General features: G+C 46.4%; 1 protein-coding gene across 1 annotated transcript in view; it reads right to left on the reverse strand.

Moving 5' to 3' along the window:
- TRPM4 (transient receptor potential cation channel subfamily M member 4) overlaps window positions 1-23278 on the reverse strand; it is a 47859-nt gene that overhangs the window by 18393 nt on the left and 6188 nt on the right. Inside the window, exons 4-14 of the mRNA XM_035134745.3 lie at window positions 23073-23253; window positions 16748-16914; window positions 14799-14976; window positions 12519-12583; window positions 9592-9774; window positions 9275-9374; window positions 8128-8243; window positions 5466-5804; window positions 2874-3002; window positions 2257-2386; window positions 608-753 (exon numbers count right to left, since the gene is read on the reverse strand). Of these exons, the coding sequence (XP_034990636.3) occupies window positions 608-753; window positions 2257-2386; window positions 2874-3002; window positions 5466-5804; window positions 8128-8243; window positions 9275-9374; window positions 9592-9774; window positions 12519-12583; window positions 14799-14976; window positions 16748-16914; window positions 23073-23253 (1734 nt within the window). The remainder of the gene's footprint in view (window positions 1-607; window positions 754-2256; window positions 2387-2873; window positions 3003-5465; window positions 5805-8127; window positions 8244-9274; window positions 9375-9591; window positions 9775-12518; window positions 12584-14798; window positions 14977-16747; window positions 16915-23072; window positions 23254-23278) is intronic.

The raw sequence follows: 23278 nt of genomic DNA on the forward strand, positions 1-23278 counted from the left end.
TCCTTTCATATATTTGAACATGGCTATCATATCACCCCTTAACCTTCTCTTCTCCAGGCTAAACATACCCAGCTCCCTAAGCCGTTCCTCATAAGGCATCGTTTCCAGGCCTTTGACCATTTTGGTTGCCCTCCTCTGGACACGTTCCAGCTTGTCAGTATCCTTCTTGAACTGTGGTGCCCAGAACTGGACACAGTACTCCAGGTGAGGTCTGACCAGAGCAGAATACAGTGGTACTATTACTTCCCTTGATCTAGATGCTATACTCCTATTGATGCAGCCCAGAATTGCATTGGCTTTTTCAGCTGCTGCACCACACTGCTGACTCATGTCAAGTTTGTGGTCCGCCAAGATTCCTAGATCCTTTTCACATGTACTGCTCTCAAGCCAGGTGTCACCCATCCTGTATTTGTGCCTTTCAATTTTTTCCCCTTTCATTTGTAAGGACGCGACACAGCTTCCCGCACTATAGGAGTTGCTGTTGATCCTGCTCAATGTTAGCTGCTTCACAAAACTCTTAAAGGGAAAGAGGAATCAGCAGCTCTGTAGCAGACGCTTGAGCAAGAAGCATCCTTGCAGCGGTCCAGTGTTCTGGACACAACCATACCTGCACACCATCATGCGCAAAAAACAGGCGGGCGTCAGCCTGGTGAGCAAGCTGGAGGACAGTGGCTCCTCCCCAGAGTTCGGAGCGGCGCACCAGCAGTTTGTAGGCCCGGGGCTCCCCGTTTCGGTAACATTCCCCAAATACACCTGGAGTTGGGGTGGGGGGTGGGGTGGGAGAGAAGAAAGGGAGGAGGAGAGGCTTACTTACAATGTCAAGGAATTTCCAACACGTCCCACAAACCGTGCAGGAGACTTAACACTGGCATATCACTCCTAAAGGTAAAGGGTAAAGGGACCCCTGACCATTAGGTCCAGTCGTGATCGACTGGGGTTGCACGCTCATCTCACATTATTGGCCGAGGGAGCCGGCGTATAGTTTCCAGGTCATGTGGCCAGCATGACAAAGCCGCTTCTGGCGAACCAGAGCAGCGCACGGAAACGCCGTTTACCTTCCCGCTGTAGCGGTTCCTATTTATCTACTTGCATTTTGACGTGCTTTCGAACTGCTAGGTTGGCAGGAGCTGGGACTGAGCAACGGGAGCTCACCCCGTCGCGGGGATTCGAACCGCCGACCTTCTGATCAGCAAGCCCTAGGCTCAGTGGTTTAACCCACAAAGCCACCTGGGTCTTATATCACTCTTGCGACAGTGCAAAAATGCCTTTCTCCATCCTCTCTGCTATCCAATGGCAACGTTCAAGTGTGGGCAGCCTTTGGGTCGCCAGATGTTGCTGAACTACAACTCCCATCGGCCACAGCAAGCATGGCAAACGGCGAGGGATGGTGGGAGCTGCAGTTCATCAGTACCTGGAAGGCGACGGGTTCCTTGGTTCGAAACAAACAAGGAGCGACCTAAACGCTCTTTAGAATAATAAATTAATAATAATAATAAATTTTATTTATACCCCGCCCTCCCCGGCCAAGGCTCAAGGCAGCTAACACTAGATACGGTATAAAACAACTGATTAAAATAAAACTTAAGAACAAGATTAAATACATTAAAATTAAAATGCAGCCTCATACGGAAGGAAAAGGAAAAGGAAAAAATGGTGGAGGGGATCAGGTTGGCTCCAGGCCAAATGCCAGGTGGAACAGCTCTGTCTTACGGGCCCTGGGGAAAGAAATCAGGTCCCACAAGGCCCTGGTCTCAGGAGACAGAGCGTTCCACCAGGTCGGAGCCAGTTCCACCAGGTCGAAGCCAGTGTTGAGAAGGCCCGTTCTAGTTGAGGCTAGTCTGATTTCCTTCAGGCCCAGGACTTCTAAGGTGTTACTATTTATGGATCTTAAGGTCCTCCGTGGGGCATACCAGGAGAGACTACCCCAGGCATCCCCAAACTCCGGCCCTCCAGATGTTTTGGACTACAATTCCCATCATCCCTGACCACTGGTCCTGTTAGCTAGTGATCATGGGAATTGTAGGCCAAAACATCTGGAGGGCCACAGTTTGGGGATGCCTGGACTATCCCATAAATACGAGGGTCTTAGGCCGTAAAGGGCTTTAAAGGGTCAAAACCAAGTTTCCTCGGAGTCTGAACCGGAAAGAATTGAGGCTGCTTTGCAGTCATTGACTGCAAACAGCTAGCCTTCCCTTCCTGCCTGTTCCTCTCAGGTCTTGCTTTCCCACCCCACCCCAGCCTCCATAATGTCCACACCAATGGCCAAGTTCTCAAAGCACATGGCGAGGTACTTCATGGCTGCCTCTTCCTCGGCCTCCTGCTCCTGGTGCGAAAGCTCTCGGAGAATCCGGGCTGCGGCCAAAGCCCCAGCCACTGCATCGGGTGCCTAAGGGCGAGAGGAAAGGGTGGCTATCAGTGGAGACAGAGGCAAGGAAACAACCCTCCAAAAAAGCTGCAGGCAGCTGAGAGCTAGGAGGGGGAAATACTCTCATCGTATCCAGATGTGGCAAAATCACTGCCTGGTTGTCCTGCATTTCCAGCTGGTTGTATAACAATCATAATATAATAATAATAATAATTTATTAATTATTCTCCGCCCACCTGGCTGTGTTTCCCCAGCCACTCTGGGCGGCTCCACCAAACATTAAAAACTTCCCCAAACAGGGCTGCCTTCAGATGTCTTCTCAAAGTCAGATAGTTGTTTATTTCCTTGACATCAGATGGGAGGGCGTTCCACAGGGCAGGCGCCACCACCAATAAGGCCCTCTGCCTGATTCCCTGTAGCTTCACTTCTCGCAGTGAGTGAACCGCCCGAAGGCCCTTTGGAGCTGGACCTCAGTGTTAACTATATTAATAATTGTCACCATACACACCATTTCCCAGAAATACATGGCCATCTCTCTGCGGTTCAACAACACAGCCCAGATGAAGAGGTCCGTCCAAGGGTTTGGCGAAAGTTTGGAGCGGTACAAGGGATCTCCGTTGAGTAATGATCCTTTGCTCTTGGGAGAGGAGAGAGAGGCACGATGAGCAAGAGACAGAAAATACTCACACTTAGCTTAGATCTTTGGTTGATATTCAACAGCTGCCCAGAATCTATCACCCCTCCCCCCAACTTTAGCCTCAGCAACTTTCCAAAATTTTACTGAGGACACAGAAATCTGAAACAAATTACAGTGGTATCTCGACTTACGAACGACTCGACAACCGAATTTTTCGACTTACGAATGGGGGTAAATGGCTGCACGCTTACGAATGTCTCGACATCCGGGGGAAAAACCGTGGCAGTTTTAGATAGGGATTTTTCGACTTACGGATTTTTAGATAGGGTTGCTTCGACTTAGGAATTTTTCCGTTTTCAATGCATTCCTATGGGAAATCGCATTTCCAATGGCTTTTTCCGACTTACGAATTTTCCGACTTACGAAGGTGCCTTCGGATCGGATTAAATCCGTAAGTCGAGGCACCACTGTATTTTGGTGCCCAGGTGCACGTTGCCTTAATGCGTACATGTTGCTTCTGGTAAATGAGACACTGTAGCCACTAGAGGGTTGTGAAAATTTGTATCCCATGCTTTTTAGACTCATCTATCCATGTCTTATCTGAAACCAAAGGGGTGCATCAACTGCCAGATGTGAACTCCCCCCCCTTCCAGCTCTCCTACCCAGCTACAGAGACTCTCAGGGCCAGAAAATGAGTGAAACCACTGCCTGGGGTGAGGGGTAGTTAGCAGAGACAAAAAAAGGCCAGAGTTTCAGGAGGGTTGGGCAGAATTGCAGCGGGCGATGAGGTAAGTGAACAGGAAAAAGTGTCCCCTTTGCGAGCTTGAAGGTGGGGGCAGAGAATGAGGCGGACAATTTGTTTTATGCTGCAGAGATGGTCAGACATTATGCCTGGGGTCTCTTGGAATCTGAAGGTGCAGCAATGGAAGGAACGGAACTCTCTTGGGATGTGAATGCTGTGGACTCTCTCCATCTCAGCTCAGGTTGTATATACTGTATGTGTCAATAAACTACATATACTGAAGGTAAGCCGTCTTTAGGGAAGCTTTCAATGTTTTAGGGAAGCTTTTTAATGTCCTCCGCGGACCCGTCTGGGACGGATTAATCCACTTTCCATTACTTTCAATGGGAAAGTTCGCTTCAGGTTAAGTACGCTTCAGTTTAAGTACTCCGCGGACCACCTGGAACCGATTAATCTACTTTCCATTACTTTCAATGGGAACGTTTGCTTCAGGTTAAGTACACTTCAGGTTAAGTACGGATTTCCAAAACCAATTACACTCATACTTCGGGTTAAGTACGCTTCAGGTTGAGTACTCCACGGACCCGTCTGGAACGGACTAATCCACTTTCCATTACTTTCAATGGGAAAGTTCGCTTCAGGTTAAGTACGCTTCAGGTTAAATACAGACTTCCAGAACCAATTGTGTACTTAAACCGAGGTACCACTGTACAGTATTATTATTATTATTATTATTATTATTATTATTATTATTATTATTATTATATTATTATTATTATTATTATTATTATTATTATTATTATTATTATATCATAATGATATAGGGTTGCCACCTGTCCTGTATAAAACAGGATTGTCCTGCATTTCAGTGTAAAATGCTACGTCCATGGATGCAACGCTCTCTCTCTCTCTCTTTCTCTCCCTCTGTCTCTCTCTCTCCCTCTCCTGTGTGTGTGTGTGTGCACCCGTGCCAAGTTAGGGATCCTCTCCAAACACATACCGTGTTTCTCCAAAAATAAGAAACCGTCTTATATTTATTTTTCCTCAAAAAAACACACTATGGCTTATTTTCAGGGGGTGTCTTATTTTTTTCCTCCTCCTGCCGCGGCCGGCATTGCTGCTATGTCTTATTTTCGGGGTATGGCTTGAATGCTTAAAAATCCTGCTATGGCTTATTTTATGGGTATGTCTTAAAATATGAGAAACAGGGTATGCTTGAAAGGGGTTGTGAAAAATCATGTATTTAAGCTCTGGATAGCCAAGCACAGACATATTTACAAATTCATGCGTGCCTCTCTCTCTCTCTCTCTCTCTGTGTGTGTGTGTGTGTGTGTGTGACAAATTCAAGAGGGATATTCTGTTAGGCTGCAATAGATTGTAATGGATTGCTTTGAAGTCAGTTCAGCACGAGATGGGGGGGGGAAATCCCCCCAGCCCTGCCTTAAATTTTGCCAGAACAAAAGGTGGCAACCCTATAAAGATCCCACACTATCCACTGTGCCTCTTTGTTCCAAAAGGAAAGGCAGACCCTGATAAGCGCACCTGGCAACCTGGAGATTGGGAGATTGGCGTGTATTGATATATTAAGGGAAAGCATGCATAAAATGCACACATTAGGAAAAACAGCATCCAAATTTTTAAAAAATTCTATCAATTTGCAAAATGTGCACATTAGAAGGGGCACTTCATTGGAAGATGGGCCTTTGGCCTGGTTCACCTACCCCTGTCCCTTTGGCGGGCTGCAATCCGTCATAAAAGGGAGCACAGACATCCCCCAGCAGGTCATGGAGGATGTGAGCCACCTGGGGCAACTGGTACTCAGGCAGCGACCGGTCCAGCAGCAAGTATTCAGCAGGTGAGGAGGGCTCAGGGCCTGCGGCTTGGCGCCGCTCCAGCAGCTGATGCAGAAGCGTGCCGCTCGGGGTCCCTGCGTAGAGCTGCTCCAGCTTCCCCCACGTCAGGAACTGCCCAATGTCCAGTCCGTTCTCCACAAAGAGGCGCACCAAGGCCGGACGGTCACCCACCAAAGCGTCGTGCATCGGGGCCATCAGCAGGCTAGGCTGCAGAAGAGAGAAGGGATGGCGGTCAAAGGGGGTGGGAAGATAAACCCCCTGAGAATAACTGATGGGAGACTCCTGTCGGTCATGTGCAACCTGCTATTCTTATATATATATATATATATATATATATATACAGTGGTACCTCTACTTATGAATAACTCTATTTACAAATAACTCTACAACTCTACTTACGAATGGAGCTCCATCCACCATCTTGGATATGGTTTAGATAGGATTTTTTCTACTTACAAATTTTTTGATAGGGTTGCTTCTACTTATGAATTTTTTCTCCCAATGCATTCCTATGGGATTCGACTTACAATTTTTTTCTACTTACAAATGTGCGTTCGGAACACATTAAATTCGTAATAGTGGTACCTCACAAGACGAATGCCTCGCGCAACGAAAAACTCGCAAGACGAAAGCGTTTTGCGATGTTTTTGGTGAAGTTTTCTATGGTCGCGCTTCACAAGACGAATGTTTTTTGCGTGGTTGTTTTTTTTGTGTGCCGCGGCAAGATGAAATTATCGCAAGACAAAGCGACTCGCAGAACGAATTACTTTCGTCTTGTGAGGCATCACTGTATGTATACACACACACACACACACACACACACACACACACACACACACACTGGTACCTCTGGTTACGAACTTTATTCGTTCCGGAGGTCCCTTCTTAACCTGAAACGGTTCTTAACCTGAGGTACCACTTTAGCTAATGGGGCCTCTCGCTGCCGCTGCGCCGCCAGCACACAATTTCTGTTCTCATCCTGAGGTACTACTTCCAGGTGAGCGGAGTCTGTAACCCGAAGTGTTTGTAACCCGAGGTGCTTGTAACTCGAGGTACGTCTCTCTCTCTCTCTCCCTCTCCCCCCTCTCTCTGTGTGTATGAGAATATCTCCCACATATTGCCATTTCCCATTGTCCTTTACCTGTACCTTTTACACAGCATAATTCACAATATATTGCCAGGTCAAAAATTATGTAATGCAACCCGATATCATGATATGGACTTCAAACTGGTTTTGGATAATATAAATGCTATAGGAACTCTAAGGTCTTATACTGTATATATAAAATAAATGTTTGTGAATGTACAAGGGAAACACATACATAAATATATAAACCACGGGTCTGAAATAGTACAGGAGAACAATCCTGAAGCCATTTTGACTCTCCCAAATTGACCTCAAATGTTTCTCTGCAAGGAGGAAGGAAATGGGGAAAGCTTTCCAATTGTCTTTGGACTGTAGGGGCTTACACCTCCCTTTTCAAATACAGTTTGGGAAGTATCTGTTAAGCTGAGCACACTATCAACATGCAAGAGATTCAGGAACTAAGTCAGGCATCCCCAAACTTCGGCCCTCCAGATGTTTTGGACTACAATTCCCATCATCCCTGACCCCTGGTCCTGTTAGCTAGGGATCATGGGAGTTGTAGGCCAAAAAATCTGGAGGGCCGCAGTTTGGGGATGCCTGAACTAAGTATTTACCATCTCAAAGGAATGGGCAGACTACCCAGAAAAGGCAATTAGATAAGGCATTATCAGGTATCCTGGCAGACAGCAACACACTCAAATTTCTGCTGGGGACCACCTCTTTCTGTGATGTATGTATGATGTCCATAGCTGCCAAGTTTTCCCTTTTCTCGCGAGGAAGCCTATTCAGCATAAGGGAAAATCCCTTTAAAAAAGGGATAACTTGGCAGCTATGATGTCTTGGGGGAGGTCTTGAGCTACAGGGAAGGTAATTTCAAAAGTCTATATAAGACCTTGCACACCAATGTTCTGGGTTCCTCTCCTCCCTCCCTGCGTGGGGGACTGGGGGACCCTGTCGCAACAGTTTAATAAAGATTGGGCTTACTAGCTGCTTTGCTTCTCAATATTCTCTGGCTGGCCTCTGTTATTTTCTCCTACCAATAGAGAACTTACTTAAGGGCTCTATATGGGCTCTTAGACACCCCATAAGGGAAAAGGAGCACATATTCCCCATAAGGGAAAAGGAGCACATATTATAACATATTGATATATCACCCAGCCCTAGTCTGCACCCGGCCTCATGCAGCTGCTCAGTGACCATGGGCTAGTCACACTTCTCTGAAGTCTCTCAGCCCCACTCACCTTACAGAGTGTTTGTTGTGGGAGAGGAAGGGAAAGGAGAATGTGAGCCGCTTTGAGACTCCTTAGGGTAGGGATAAAGCGGGATATCAAATCCAAACCCTTCTTCTTCTTCTTTTCCTCCTTGCTGCTCCCCAAAAGTCCCCTCCTCCATGTCTTCTCTGCCTTTGCCTTCATCCTCTCGCCTCTTTCCCTGCTGACTTACCTCCCAGTCAACATCCCCACGGAACAGCTCGGTGCTAGCAATGTCCACACGGTTCCAGGCCACAGCCAGGTGCAGCTCATCCAGGTAGCAGGTGGCTTCGCGGGATTGCTTACAAGCTGAAATGAGGGGAGAAGGAGAGACCTCCTTAGCCTTGGCTTCCCGTGTCTCCCTCTGCAACACCGTCAATGGGGAGAGGGTGGTGGGTGCGAGGTGAAGGGAATCCTTGCAAGGGAGAGGATAAATTCTCAGAAAAGGGAGATGAGATCTTTGCAAGGAGGAGGTGTCTATGGGAAAGACCTAGTTTCGAAATGAAACACCAGGGTTACTTTGCTTGGGTTAGCTACAGAAACTGAACCCCAAACTACATAATATGAAATAAGACAATGGGGTGAAAAGGAAAAATTAGAAACCTTTTAAAAAAAGAACTGGGATGGATTCTTAAACTGTTTTAACAGATTTGATCAAAATGTTTATGGGACATCCTGGGTACTTTTGTGACTTACATTGATATAATAATCGATACCACCATGCCAATATGTTGCTTTGCAATGTGTCAACCTATTTTTGTATTCATTTTAATTATTTGATTTCTATATTGAAAGCAATATTTAGGGTTGGTGTGTCATCAATGCTAGTCCGACTCAGCGTAAAGTACCTATTGCAGCTTCTGGACACAGTCAACTTAGGTCCATTAATTTCAGTGGGCTAATTCTTAAGTAGAACTTAGATGGATACAACCCTCAAACAATTAAATGCAAGTTGGGAATGTTCGGCAAATCTCAGTCCTGGTTGACTTCCTTTTGTGGTTCATATCCAGCCCATGTTAACTTTGAAAATATTGCAAGGGCCAGACAGGTACCACATCTGAAGATTCCTTCTTTATGATATTGGTGCCGCCCTAGAATTTCCCTCAACCACTGAGCGAAGGACTTTCTGGAATGTTAGGTAACTTCCATGATTGGGTTATTTTTCAGAGCTCAGGACTGAAGGTTAGTAGGAACCACTGACTGGAAAGGAGTTTGTATTGTATGAAACTTCTACAGCCCACTTTTCCATTTAAGAAATAACCAATGCGAGAAGAGGTTGATTGGTGTGGTAAACCCCAAAGCCAAGGATCAGCCAGAGATATCTGTGGTAGGGTATTCACCTTTAACCAGCGCTTTGAGAAGGACAGTCTCAAACTCCTCAAGACCCTCCTGGTCTGAATAGACAGTGACCAGTTCCCTTAGAGCCCCAATTTGCTCCACCTGCAGAGGGGGAAAAATAGAAGCATTGTCTTGGGAGATCTATGAGAGAAAACGAGATTCCCTTCCCCAGAGAGAGATTTTCAAGTGCCCACAACCCTGAGGACTGGTAATGGGAAGTCTCAAAACCCCATAGGAATGAATTTGAGCTCTGCGAAGCCCATGGAGAAAGAATATTTTTTTTTGTGAAGGGGAGGGGAGTTGCAGTTCTGGGTCCTACCTCCTCTGCCAAGTCCTCCAGTTCATCGGCGGGGAACTTCCCCTGCATCTTTTTCATCGCCCGGGCCTTCATGGGCTCTCCAGGCTGGGTCTCCTGCAGCAACCCAGCTAAGCAGTCAGCTGCTCCTCCAGATCCTGCCAAGAGCAGGCAAGGGATGGAGGCGTGTACAGCATCAGAGACGCGCTGGGGGAAAGAACAGGACCGAAGATGAGCCCCTCGGGAACCTACGAAGCCAGGGGCCGCCAAACGGTTTGGGCCAGTGGGCACGAGGGATATTTCATTTTCTCTGCTCTTCTTTTGTTTTCATTGCCGTACTGGCCTGAATATAAGCCACACTTCCCCCCTGCAAATTCCGACCGTGAAAAGTTAAAGTGCGGCTTATATCCGCGACCTTACGGTAAGCAGCCAGGAGCGTGGGGCAAACAGTGCCAGGAGCACGGCAAAGCGGGGCCTGCCCCGCGCATAGTCCCCCTGTCCTCTCCCCCGAGGCAGGGAAGGGAGAGAGAGCGAGGAAGGGGAAAGGCAATGCATCGACGCAGCGCGGCTTCCCCCCCGGTATGCAGCCGGGAGCAACGAGGAATGGAGCGGCTTATATTGAGGTTTTTTTCTTTTTTTCTTTCCTCCCTCCTCCAATTTTAAAAGTGTGGCTTATATTTGGGTGTGGCTTATATTTGGGCCAATACGGTATGTATTTTGTGATTTTATGCTGCGATTTTATGCTGTGACCCGCCCTGAGACCTGCAGATATAAAGCAGTACGGTCGTACTTTGGTTGTCAAACGGAATCCGTTCTGGAAGTCCGTTCGGCTTCCGAAAACGTTTGACAACCAAGGCGCAGCTTCTGATTGGCTGCAGGACATTGGACATTCGGCTTCCAAAGAATGTTCGCAAACTGAAACACTCACTTCCGGGTTTGTGGCATTCGGTAGCCAAAACGCTCGACTCACAAGGTGTTTGGGATCCAAGGTATGGCTGTATACAATTATTATTATTATTATTATTATTATTATTATTATTATTATTATTGGGACCCAGGTGGCGCTGTGGTTAAACCACTGAGCCTAGGGCTTGCTGATCAGAAGGTCGGCGGTTCGAATCCCTGTGACGGGGTGAGCTCCCGTTGCTCGGTCCCAGCTCCTGTCAACCTAGCAGTTCGAAAGCACGTCAAAATGCAAGTAGATAAATAGGAACCGCTACAGCGGGAAGGTAAACGGCGTTTCCATGTGCTGCTCTGGTTCGCCAGAAGCGGCTTTGTCATGCTGGCCACATGACCTGGAAGCTATACGCTGGCTCCCTCGGCCAATAATGCGAGATGAGCGCGCAACCCCAGAGTCGGTCACGACTGGACCTAATGGTCAGGGGTCCCTTTACCTATTATTATTATTATTATTATTATTATTATTATTATTATTATTATTATCAATCTCGACTTCAGTTTACCACATCAGCTTGTGATTTATTTCAAAGACTTCCTGACAGATGCATGTTCATATGCAATTGCGCCTAATATATTTTGGTTTCATGAATTTTTGGACGTTGTTATCGTTATATGCTTCTTTATGCACATTTTGGCACTAGTCCCCTCCCCCAAAGTGCATACTGTGGTACTTCGCAATACGAATGCCCTGCAAGACGAATTTTTCGCAAGACGAATGCGTCTTGCGATCTGATGGTGACTCGCAAGACGAATTCATTTTGCAAAAAATTCATCTTGCGAATCGCGGTTTCCCATAGGAATGCACTGAAATTTAATTAATGCGTTCCTATGGGCAAAAAAAGAAATTTCAATGCATTCCTATGGGAAACTGCGATTCGCAAGAGGAATTTTTCGCAGAACGAATTGACCCGCGGAATGAATTAAATTCGTCTTGGAAGGTACCACTGTATCAATACACGAAGGGTGATTTGTAGCATGTTCCCAAGGGTTTCTGTCTCCCATCTGTTTAACAATAGAACAACTTTTGTACCTACCGTACATTAGGCTGCTGAAACGAAGGCTCCATACATTTGAAGGGCACCCTCACAAGAATCCTGGGAACTGTACACAGAGCTACAGTTCTCGGCACCCATAACAAACTATAGTTTCTAGGATTCCTCGAAGAGGTGTGTCCTTTAGAATGCGCTTTAAATGTATGCAGCTGGTAAAAGCTAACTGGAAGCAGACTTTGACGTGAAAGGATCGTGAGCTCAGTTCAGTCACTGCACAGAAAACAACTTCCTAAGGTCAGAACGTGCTCAGAGGCACCCTGGTTTGTTTGTTTTTAAATTTCAGATACATTTGCTCCTGGCTCCTGATTCGTAGATCCTGAGGTTCTAGTAAAAAAAGTAAAAAAATAAAAAATACAATGGAACCTCGTTTTTTGAGCGTCTCAGAAGCCGAACGTTTCGGTTTTCGAACGGCAAAAACCCGGAAGTAATTGCTTCCATTTTTGAACGTGCCTCGGAAGTCGAACAGCTTGCGCCTCGGTTGTTGAACATTTCAGAAGCCGAACGGTCTTCCAGAACAGATTACGTTTGACAACCGAGGTTCCACTGTAGATCCGGCAAACCTCGAGTCTGTCCACCTCACTTCCTACTGCCCCTTTTACAACGTTCACAGCGACCACTTCATTTGTGTATCTCCTTCCCAACAGCTCCTTCTGTTAGGGCTGTGTGTCTCCCGCAAACCCATACTCTCCAACAGGTCCAGGCCAATAGCCAGGATGCAGCTTCCGGGCCATGCTCCTGGGCGAGTCACGTGACCCCGTGTGAGATTTCGGTCCTCCCCGAAAGGTTCCCCCCCGATGCAATATCACGACACCCAAAATGGCTGCTGTGCTCTTGTGCAAAAAAGCAGGGTGTCCTGTTTTTCCCAGGACAGTTGAGGGGTATGCAACCCTTCCCCCCCCCCCCGCCCCACTTCCTTTCACAAGCTCTCATGTCCATTACCTTGAACATAGCCGAGTCCCCACTGATGAGCAGCAGCAACACAGGAATCTCAATACTCCCAGCACCTGCGGGCGGCAGCAGTGAGATAAGGAAATTACCCAAGAGAAACCTAATGATGCAGGGCAAAACAAAGGACCAATATTTTGGGATACCAGAACGGAAATATACAGTGATGCCTCACAAGACAAATTTAATTCGTTCCGCGAGTCAATTCGTTTTGCGAAAAATTCATCTTGCGAATCGTGGTTTCCCATAGGAATGCATTGAAATTTCTTTTTTTTGCCCATAGGAACGCATTAATTAAATTTCAATGCATTCCTCTGGGAAACCGCGATTCGCAAGACATTTTTTTTGCAAAACGAATTTGTCTTGCGAGTCACCATCAGATCACAAGACGCATTTGTCTTGCGAAAAATTTGTCTTGCGGGGCATTCGTATTGCGAGGTACCACTGTATCATGAGGGAAGTTGGCCAGGGGTCTGGAAGTGTAGCAGCCACAGAATTCAGAGTAAATGTGTACAGTGGTACCTCGGTTTTCGAGCATCTCGGAAGCCAAACATTTCGGTTTTTGAACCCCGAAAACCCAGAAGTGAATGCTTCTGTTTTCAAACGCGTCTCAGAAGTCGAATGGCTTCCAAGGCGCGTTTCTCAATTTTCTCCATTCACTTTGCCGACAGCCCGTTGCGCCTCGGTTGTCGAACGTTTCGGAAGTCGAACAGTCTTCCGGAACAGATTACGTTCAACAACCGAGGTACCACTGTATTAGTTAATGGCGCAACAAACTCTGGCCTCAATAAGGTGGCAATACTATGTCTGAGCCCTGCTATTTCAAACAACGGGTGGGGGTGGGGGAACACAAACTGAATATTCCTCCCATACTAACAACAACAACACCCTCCGCGTTGAAACTTTGACATTAGAAAGTAAGGTCTTCTAATCTTCAGCCTTCTCCTGAGCTGACAAAGTAGTTTGCTCAAGAAAACATTCCATCATTTATGGGCTGAAGGAATACAGAACAGGTTTGCCAAGTCGGAGAGAACTCAGGCCTCACCCCCAGGGGTGTGGGAGACAGGCCTTTTCCCTAAGGGGGGGCACAAAACCCTCCCACCACCAGGTCTGGCACCGGTTGGATCATTTACAGTGGTGCCTCGCTAGACAAATTTAATTCGTTCCACGGGTCTTTTCTTATAACGAAAAATTCGTCTAGCGAATCCCATAGGAATGCATTGAATTTTTTTTTATTTTTTTTTTGCCCGTAGGAACGCATTAATTGAATTTCAATGCATTCCTATGGGAAACCGCGATTCGCTAGATGAATTTTTCATAAAACGAATTTGTCTAGCGAGGCAACCTCCGCTCGAAAAATCCTTTCGTTAAGCGGAAATTTCGTTAAGCAGGGCATTCGTTAAGCGAGGCACCACTGTATGTGATACGAGGGCTTTCCTTCTGCAATGGAAGCTCACTGAGGAAGCTCACTGCTGTTGTCACTAGGCTGGCATAAAACAGAAGCAGCAGTAATAAGCGGTGCAGATGAGAACACCTGGGGCAGGAACCTGCATAAACTATGCAACCTTTAGAAGACATCTGAAGGCAGCCCTGTTTAGGGAAGTCTTTAATGACTGGCGTTTTAATGTATTTTTAATCTTTTGTTGGAAGCCACCCAGAGTGGCTGGGGAAACCCAGCCAGATGGGTGGGGTATAAATAATAAATTATTATTATTATTAAACAGCATTTCAGTTGGTCTACTCTGAGTAGGACCAGCATCACACACATACCAATGTATTGTATTTGAATTCAGATTTAAATTACTTACGAACGACTTGACAACCGAATTTTTTGACTTACGAATGGGGCAAATGGCCGCACGCTTACGAATTTCTCGACATCCGAACGGAAACCGCGGTGGTTTTAGATAGGGTTTTTTACATGGGGTTGCTTCGACTTACGAATTTTTCCGTTTCCAATGCATTCCTATGGGAAATCGCGTTTCCAATGGCGCTTTTTGGCTTACGAATTTTTCGACATACGAAGGTGCCTTCGGAACGGATTAAATTCGTAAGTCGAGGCGCCACTGTACAGAAATCACCCCTAAATCTGCAACTGTACAAATACAGCATCGTAGGCAAATGTTAACTTCCTTTTTTTGAAAGAAATAATCTTGGCCTCTCCCCCTCCCCCTCCCCCCTGATGCAATTCCTCTTTTGAGGCAGTGGAAGTTGCCACCCGCACCAAGGTGAGCCATGGAAATGCAATCCTTGTGAATGAGGAAAGTGCCTTACCGCCAGCTCCCACTTTCTGCTGGGCAATGTAGCGTTCCAGGCGGGCACGGAAGGAGGCCTCGCCGCCCACCCTGCCCTGCGTCCCGTTGTCCACCAGGAAGAAGGCAGAGTGGTTGGCATCCAGAGGGCAGTAAGGGGCAGAAGGGACTGTCCTGGGATAAAGTGCTGGGAACAAACCCTGCAGAAAGAAGGAGGGGAAAACAGGGAGCAAATGAAGGAAGGTGTGAGGGACTTTGAAGGCGACCCAGAAGTTACAATTAATCCAGAATACCGCAGCTAGACTAGTGACTGGGTGTGACAGCTGAGACCACATAACACCGGTCCTGAAAAACCTACATTGGCTCCCAGTACGTTTCCGGGCATAATTCAAACTGTTGATGCTGACATTTAAAGCCCGAAACCAGACATAGGCAAACTCGGTCCTCCAGGTGGTCCTGTTAGCTAGGGATGATGGGAGTTGTAGTCCCAAAACATTTGGAGGGCAGAGTTTTCCTATGCCTGCCCTAAACGGCCTTGGCCCAGTATACCTGAAGGAGCGTCTCCACCATAGCTGCCAAGTTCTCCCTTTTTTAAGGGAAATTCCCTTATGCTGAATAGGCTTCCTCGCGAGAAAAGGGAAAACTTGGCAGCTATGGTCTCCACCCCCATCGCTTAGCCTGGACACTGAGGTCCAGCTCCGAGGGCCTTCTGGGGGCTCCCTCATTGCAAGAAGTGGGGTTACGGGCACCAGGCAGAGGGCCTTCTTCGTGGTGGTGCCCGCCCTGTAGAATGCCCTCCCATCAGATGTCAAGTAAATAAACAACTATCCAACTTTTAGAAGACATCTGAAGGCAGCCCTGTTTAGGGAAGTTTTTAATGTCTGATGTTTTCTCGTGTTTTTAATATTCTGTTGGGAGCCGCCCAGAGTGGCTGGGGAAACCCAGCCAGATGGGTGGGGTATAAATAATAAATTATTATTATTATTATAGTTGGATGCAGAGGAGCGGTGGGAGGCACCAGCTGGGGAACGCCCAAGGGAAGAAGGCCCAGAGCCTGGGGATTGGTGACGGGAGGATGATGCATGGTCAGAGGCAGATGAGGGAGAAGACTTGGAGCAGGAGAGGTGTCGGAAGCTGAAGAGGTAACAGGGTTTAGTGAGCAGGGAGAGCCTGTGGCAGAGAGCAGTCCAGAAGGAGAAGCAGAAGCTGGCCAAGATGCAGAGAAGAGGCCGACTGGTGAAAAAGCGAGGGAGTCCCAGCCCAGCTCCCCTCCTTGCTGGCATCCCAGAACCCAAAGAGGTGTGAAGAGGACAGAGCAAAGACAGACAAGACATGGTAGTCTCAGATTGCTCGGAAGGAACCCGGGGGGGGGGAGACTTGGGCACCTGTGGGAAGGTGGCGACCTTCACTCCTTACTAAAGGTAAAGGTAAAGGGGCCCCTGACCATCATGTCCAGTCGTGTCCGACTCTGGGGTTGCGGCGCTCATCTCGCTCTATAGGCCGAGGGAGCCAGTGTTTGTCCACAGACAGCTTCCGGGTCATGAGGCCAGCATGACAAAGCTGCTTCTGGCGAACCAGAGCAGCACACGGAAATGCCGTTTACCTTCCCGCCGGAAGGTACTTGCACTTTGATGTGCTTTCAAACTGCTAGGTGGGCAGGAGCTGGGACCGAGCAACGGGAGCTCACCCCGTTGCAGGGATTTGAACCGCCGACCTTCTGATCAGCAAGCCCTAGACTCTGTGGTTTAACCCACAGCGCCACCTGGGTCCCTTGCCTCATTTGGGCAAGATCAACTGGGAAGAGTTGCTGTGCTCACAAGACCTATCCTTCAGGGCTGTTTCTGTTTCTTTGAATAAAGAGAGTTCACTGACACCATGTGAGTTATTGCTGACCTGCTCTTGTCTTCCACACCCATCCCATCACCTCTGTACCCATTTGCAGTTTCTCTGTCACCCCCCCCTCTCCAATACCTTGGGGTTCACAAGACATTGGCGCTGCTCAACGATGCCCCACGGAGCAATGCCCATCGCCACCACATGGGTGCTGGGGTTAGAACTAGCCGTCGTGTGGTCCCTCACAGCTTCCCCAACGTGGCGTCCGACGCCAGCCTGGAGCCCACCAGTCATAATCCAGGCACCTGTGAAGGAGCGGCAAAAGTGTGTGTGCATTACAAAAGTGGTGTGTGTTACCAAAAAATAATAATAAAGTATGGTCCTGGAAATAAAACATTATTATTATTATTAATAATAATAATAATTTTGAAATTTTACAAATAATTTTAAACAAAATTACATACCCAAAATTGCACCTGTCCTATAATTTGGGAATTATAGGGAACAGAACTACCTAAAATGTACAGAAACTTATTCATGTATGCTACTACAGCGGCAAGAATGTTATTTGCCCCAAAATGGAAAGAAGCAGAAGTCCCAGCAAAGGAAGAATGGACACAAAAACTTATGGAATATGCAGAAATGGAGAAACTTACTGGAAGAATAAGAAATCAAGATAACATTTTTTCATATATATACAAAAGAATGGAAACAGTTTGTTGAGTATTTACAGATAAATTATAAACAGATAAAAACATTGGCAGAATTATTGTAATAACCTGCAGTTTTATAAGAGTATATATTTAAAGAAGATGAATAAATTAGTCAATTGGGTTAATTTGGATGTGCTGAAGATATTAAAGACAAATTTAAGGAACCGTAGAAAGAGGGGGAAGGAAGCCAAGTTTTGAAATGTCAAAATGATTGTAAAATTAGGGAAATGTATAAAATTAGTGAAATGCACAAACTTGAAAAGTATAAATAAATAAATAAATAAATAAATAGGATTTAAAAACTTATATATCCAATAAAAAGAAGCAAATCCTTAAATCAGCTCCCCTCCCCCCCCTTCTTTGCTTGCTTACGTTTTTTGCATATCCAGAAGAATTTAATTATTGATATTCCCTTTAAATTAATTCTTACGGCACCTTCTTATATTAATGCTGCTAATGTCAGCGGCTCCCGGCTGGTTGCCCAGGAAAGTATAAAGACAAGGGGAAAGTTTCTTACAGTCCTTTTTTTTAGTTCAAACTTTACAGGGAGAGGTTATAGAACAGAGCCTCTTGGACAGGCATAGGCAAACTCCGGCCCTCCAGATGTTTTGAAACTACAATTCCCATCATCCCTAGCTAACAGGACCAGTAGTCAGGGATGATGGGAATTGTAGTCCCAAACATCTGGAGGGCTGGAGTTTGCCTATGCCTGCTCTTGGATAATGGTGGTGTCCTGAGTGAATCTCAACCCCACCCCACCCCGGTCTCTCTCACTTACTAATCCATCACTTCTATATAGGGGTGCTGAAACATGCCCTCTGTCTTTGAGCTCTTTGCTCTCCTACTTCTAAAGCTTGCCAGGTTCTGGGAGATGGAGGGCATGGAATGCTTTCTAATGACAACATGTCAGCCGGGTGTTGTTCTGGCTCTCCTATGATTTCCCCAGTTTCCCCCCCTCATCTGCCTCTGAGCTGCGACCTCCTTCAAACCCCAGTTGAAAAAATACACTGTCTTCCTCTTCCTCCTCCCTGGAAGGGTCAGGATGGGGAGGCAGTCTCCACCATTCTTCTTCCTCTGCCCAGTCCCTGACAGCTAACGATTTACAATAGTTCCTCAATCAGCCCACAAAATTTCCCCCATCGCTCAGCCCCGAGGGCCTTGTGGCTGTTCCCTCCCTGCGAGAAATGAGGTTACAGGGAACCAGGCAAGAGGGCCTTCTTGGTAGTGGCTCCCTCCCTGTGGAACGCCCTCCCACCAGAGGTCAAGGAAATAAACAGCTATCTGACTTTTAGAAGACATTTGAAGGCAGCCCTGTTTAGGGAAGTTTTTAATGTTTGATGTTTTATTGTGTTTTTAATATTCTGTGGGGAGCCACTGTTCCTTGGTTGCAGCTACATTTTCTTTCCATCTCTGTGCATATTATTATTATTATTATTAATATATATATATATTAATATTCATTACACATTTAATCAGTATTTATTTAAATACTTAAAGGTGGTGTGCTTGTCTGGGACCGTTGAAAGCAGCTGTCACGCTGCCTGCCCCTAGGCTACCCCCTTGCTAACAGGTGTAACCTGTTGTTATATTTGACAAATGATCACAAAAGACAGAGGATGCCAATCATTTCACTTGAGACACACCTATTGGACAAAGATCGACCCATACATAAACTGATTATCTCACAAAGTACACGCACACAAGCCAGGCTGGGAATGTCCCGCCTGTGTACACAGGCCCTCTCTCCCAATTACCTACGCCCATGCAGAATGCCCGCAGTACGCTCACGACTGCTGCTATTAACACACCCCAAAACAGCACTCCTTCTCAAACATACACACTGGCAGGAATAATAAGAAGAAAAGCACACAAAACACCCTTCTGGAAGAAGCAGCTGTTGCTTCCTTCTCCTTCAGTCACGCACGCGAGCTTTCTTCGCAATAATCGTGCCTTCCACAATGCAGACAGGTCTCTCTTCCTTGCAAAATGTACAAAAACAACCTCCTATTTGAGCGCACTTCTGCAGCCGCAGAAACACATACTGCCTCCAAAGCACATCCCAAGTACAGTGGTACCTTGGTTCCCAAACAACTTGGAACCCAAACACTGCAAACCCGGAAGGAAGTGTTCCAGTTTGCAAACTTTTTTCGGAAGCCGAATGGGCTCCATTTTGAGTTACGCTTCCGTTTTGAGTGCCACAGTTCTGTTTTGAGTGTTACGCCGAGGTCTGTCTGCTTTTGCTATTTATTTTGCATTTTTGTTTTTTTGTGGCTCTCTTTTTTGTGACTGTGTGGAACCCAGTTCAGCTAACTGACTGATTGATTGTATGACTGCAGCACATTGTTTATTGCTTTCATTTTATGGATCAATGGTCTGGTTAGATAGTAAAATTCATGTTAAATTGCTGTTTTAGGGGTTGCTTTTAAAAGTCTGGAACGGATTAATCCATTTTGCATTACTTTCTATGGGAAAGCGCGCCTTGGTTTTGGAACGCTTTGGATTTGGAACGGACTTCCGGAACGGATTAAATTTGAGAACCAAGGTACCACTGTACCAAACAGAACTTTGAAAAAATATTTTATATCCAGTGGCACACAAAGATTCGATCACACGCTTCAACGTTTTGCACGAAAAGAGGGACGTTCTCTTGGTTTAGAGTAGAATGTCTCTATTGTATTAATTCTTCAACAAAAATAATCCAAACAGCAGCTGGCAGGAAACAGTCTCCTCCTCTGTTGCCTCTCCTGTTCCTGCTTTGCCTTTGCCTTCTCCTTATCGTTTATATGCCAACCAGAGGACATTAACAGTCATTGTAAACTAATAAAGAAAACCAGAGCAAAAGGAATGCACTAAAACCAAGTAGACGTGCACAGGGTGGGAATAATTACCAGTAATCACACAGGAGGAAAGAACAGCTTGTTTTCTTGTTTTGAAGGGCAGCCTCATTAGAATTATTGCAGAATTACATGGAATTATTGCAGAATTACATGGAATTATTGCAGAATTACATGGAATTATTGCAGAATTATCTAGCAACGGCTTTCATTTTAGCAAGTTTCAATTAAATACTTCAAGTAATAGCACCAAGATAGGTCATAGCTGCCAAGTTTTCCCTTTTCTCGTGAGGAAGCCTATTCAGCATAAGGGAAAATCCCTTTTAAAAAGGGATAACTTGCCAGCTATGCGATAGGTGGCAGTGTAGTCTGAGTGCCTTGGTCAGTCACCGATTTTTCCTAGAAGTCTTCCCCCAACCTTCCATCCCAGCCTGCTGTCAAATTGCTTTTTATTGCCAAACAAACTTTTATTTCTGTGTATTAGTCCAGGCTTTTTCAAGCACCAACTGTCATTCTGCCCTTCTGATGTTTCTGTATGCATTTATTGCCACCTCTGCTGTTTTACATGTTTATTGCTGTGATGGTTGTTTTATTGTTTTAATTGTTTTGCTGATGTACAGCTCAGTGAGGTGGTTGTGGTTGTGGTTGTGGTTGTTGTTTACAGAATGGTTGAGGGAATCAGAGGACAGGATTTGTCCCACAGCCCATCAGTTGTACTTTTAAAAATTATGTTGGTTTTTTGTGTTACAGCTACACAGTGTAATAGCCACGGAACAAAGTTTACATGTATCCTTCTTACAATTTCCCCTGGGTAAAATTAGAGCAATAACCCCCACAAAACCCTACTCACCCGCCCCCCCAGCAAGGCCAATCAGTTCTTGATCCCTGACTCAATAGCTACGGAAGCAGCGTCTCCACCCCCATCGTTCAGCCTGGACACTGAGGTCTAGCTCCGAGGGCCTTCTGGGGGTTCCCTCCCTGTGAGAATTAAGGTTACAGGGAACCAGGAAGAGGGCCTTCTCAGTAGTGGCGCCCGCCCTGTGGAATGCCTTCCCACCAGATGTCAAGGAAATAAACAAATATCTGACTTTTAGAAGATATCTGAAGGCAGCCCTGTTTAGGGAAGTTTTTAATGTCTGATGTTTTATCGTGTTTTTAATGTTCTGTTGGGAGCCGCCCAGAGTGGCTGGGGAAACCCAGCCAGATGGGCGGGGAAAAATAATTCATTATTATTATTATTATTATTCAGTTCAAAAATCACTGAGTAAGAGAGCATTGCAGGGGGTTGGACTAGATGACCCTTGGGTACATTCCAAATCTAAGATTCTATGATTCTAAGAGCAGCCCACAATAAGATGCTGCAGCAAACATCCATACCGTCCATACCTGATGAAAATTGGGACGTGTGTCTTTTGGTGCTGCACAAAGCAGCTGTCTTGCACAAAAGAGCGGCACCACGACAAGCTCCAACTCATCCCCAGGATATTTTGGGATCAAATCAGAAGCTGGGATGGCTTCTGTAATTCTGCGAATATCCCAGGAGAATAGGGACGGCTGGAGAGTATGCACCCCCACACCTTAAAATCCACCAGCACAATAAGTAACTTTCCCTTTCCTTTTGCCCCTCCCCAACATTACTTTATATAAAAAGTAAGCTTTGCAGCCTGATCGATGCTGGATCTAGACACGGGGGGGGGCGCTATAAATAAGTCAGAAATTAGATTGTTACAGTGCTCCCCCCCCCAAAAAAAAGATGTTTAGGGATACTTTCATTTTGACTCAAGAAAATCACCATTTTATAGTTCAGATCGGGGAAAATAAATGCAACAAATGGACAAAAGTACAAAGGACTTTACGTCATATTACACAGTAATGTGTAATATGTAATATGTATGTAATATGTAATATGACATTATATATGTAATATGACATTACGTCATATTACACAGCCGACAGCTCACATATAACGCGTGCAGGGCCGCAGCTGTTGAAATTGCTGTTTCTTTACTAACGTTGATGATTCCCTTAATTTTTTTTAGTTTTATATACAGTACAGAGCAGGGGTCAGCAAACTTTTTCAGCAGGGGGCCGGTCCACTGTCCCTCAGACCTTGTGGGGGGCCAGACTATATTTTTTTTGAGGGGGCATGAACGGATTCCTATGCCCACAAATAACCCAGAGACACATTTTAAATAAAAGCACACATTCTACTCATTTAAAAACACCAGGCAGTTCCCACAAATAACCCAAAGATGCATTTTAAATAAAAGGACACATTCTACTCATGTAAAAACACACTGATTCCCGGATTTAGAAGGGGATTGGGCCGGATCTGGCCTCCCGGGCTTTAGTTTGCCTACTCATGGTACGCAGGGGTCAGCAACCTTTTTCAGCCGTGGGCCAGTCCACTGTCCCTCAGACCAGGGCAGTCTCGAGCAGGTCGGCTGCCCTGGCGCTGAGGGGCGGAGATCGCTCCGGCGCCCCTGCCCTCGCAGGGCGCAGCATGGTTTCCGCGCGGCTTTGTCGCTCGGCGCCCTGGCGCACCAGACCACTGGGGGTCTACCTAGAGCCAGCCCTGCCTCAGACCATGTGGTGGGCCGGACTGTATTTGGAGGGGGGGGGGAATGAACGAATTCCTATTCCCCACAAATAACCCAGAGATGCATTTTAAATAAAAGGACACATTCTACTCATGTAAAAACACACTGATTCCCGGACCATCCGCCGGCCAGATTTAGAAGGGGATTGGGCTGGATCCAGCCCCCGGGCCTTAGTTTGCCTACTCGTGGTACAGAGTATCAGAAGGACCAGGAATCACACTGGGCCCAGTGCAGTGTTTTGATCACAGGAGTCTGAAACACCAGCGACGAAAGCGCAAAGGTGTGGAATGAAAACAGGCCACAGGGTGGTCCTTACCTGTGCTCTGGGCGGCTTTGACAAGCCCTTTTCTCAGCACATCCTTAAGCCAGGCCCTGACCCGTACCTCACCTTCGCCCCCTACCACTGAGACCACCAGGTTGGGGCGCGGAATTTTCCAGTGGTGCATTACCAGGGCGTAAGCAGCAGCGGGGTCAGACGTGTCTGACAGGCGAATGAACTGCAGTGGGAAGAAGAAGAGTGAG

This window comes from Zootoca vivipara, chromosome 12 (assembly GCF_965207765.1).
Source record: "Zootoca vivipara chromosome 12, rZooViv2.hap1.1, whole genome shotgun sequence".
Lineage (NCBI taxonomy): Eukaryota > Metazoa > Chordata > Lepidosauria > Squamata > Lacertidae > Zootoca > Zootoca vivipara.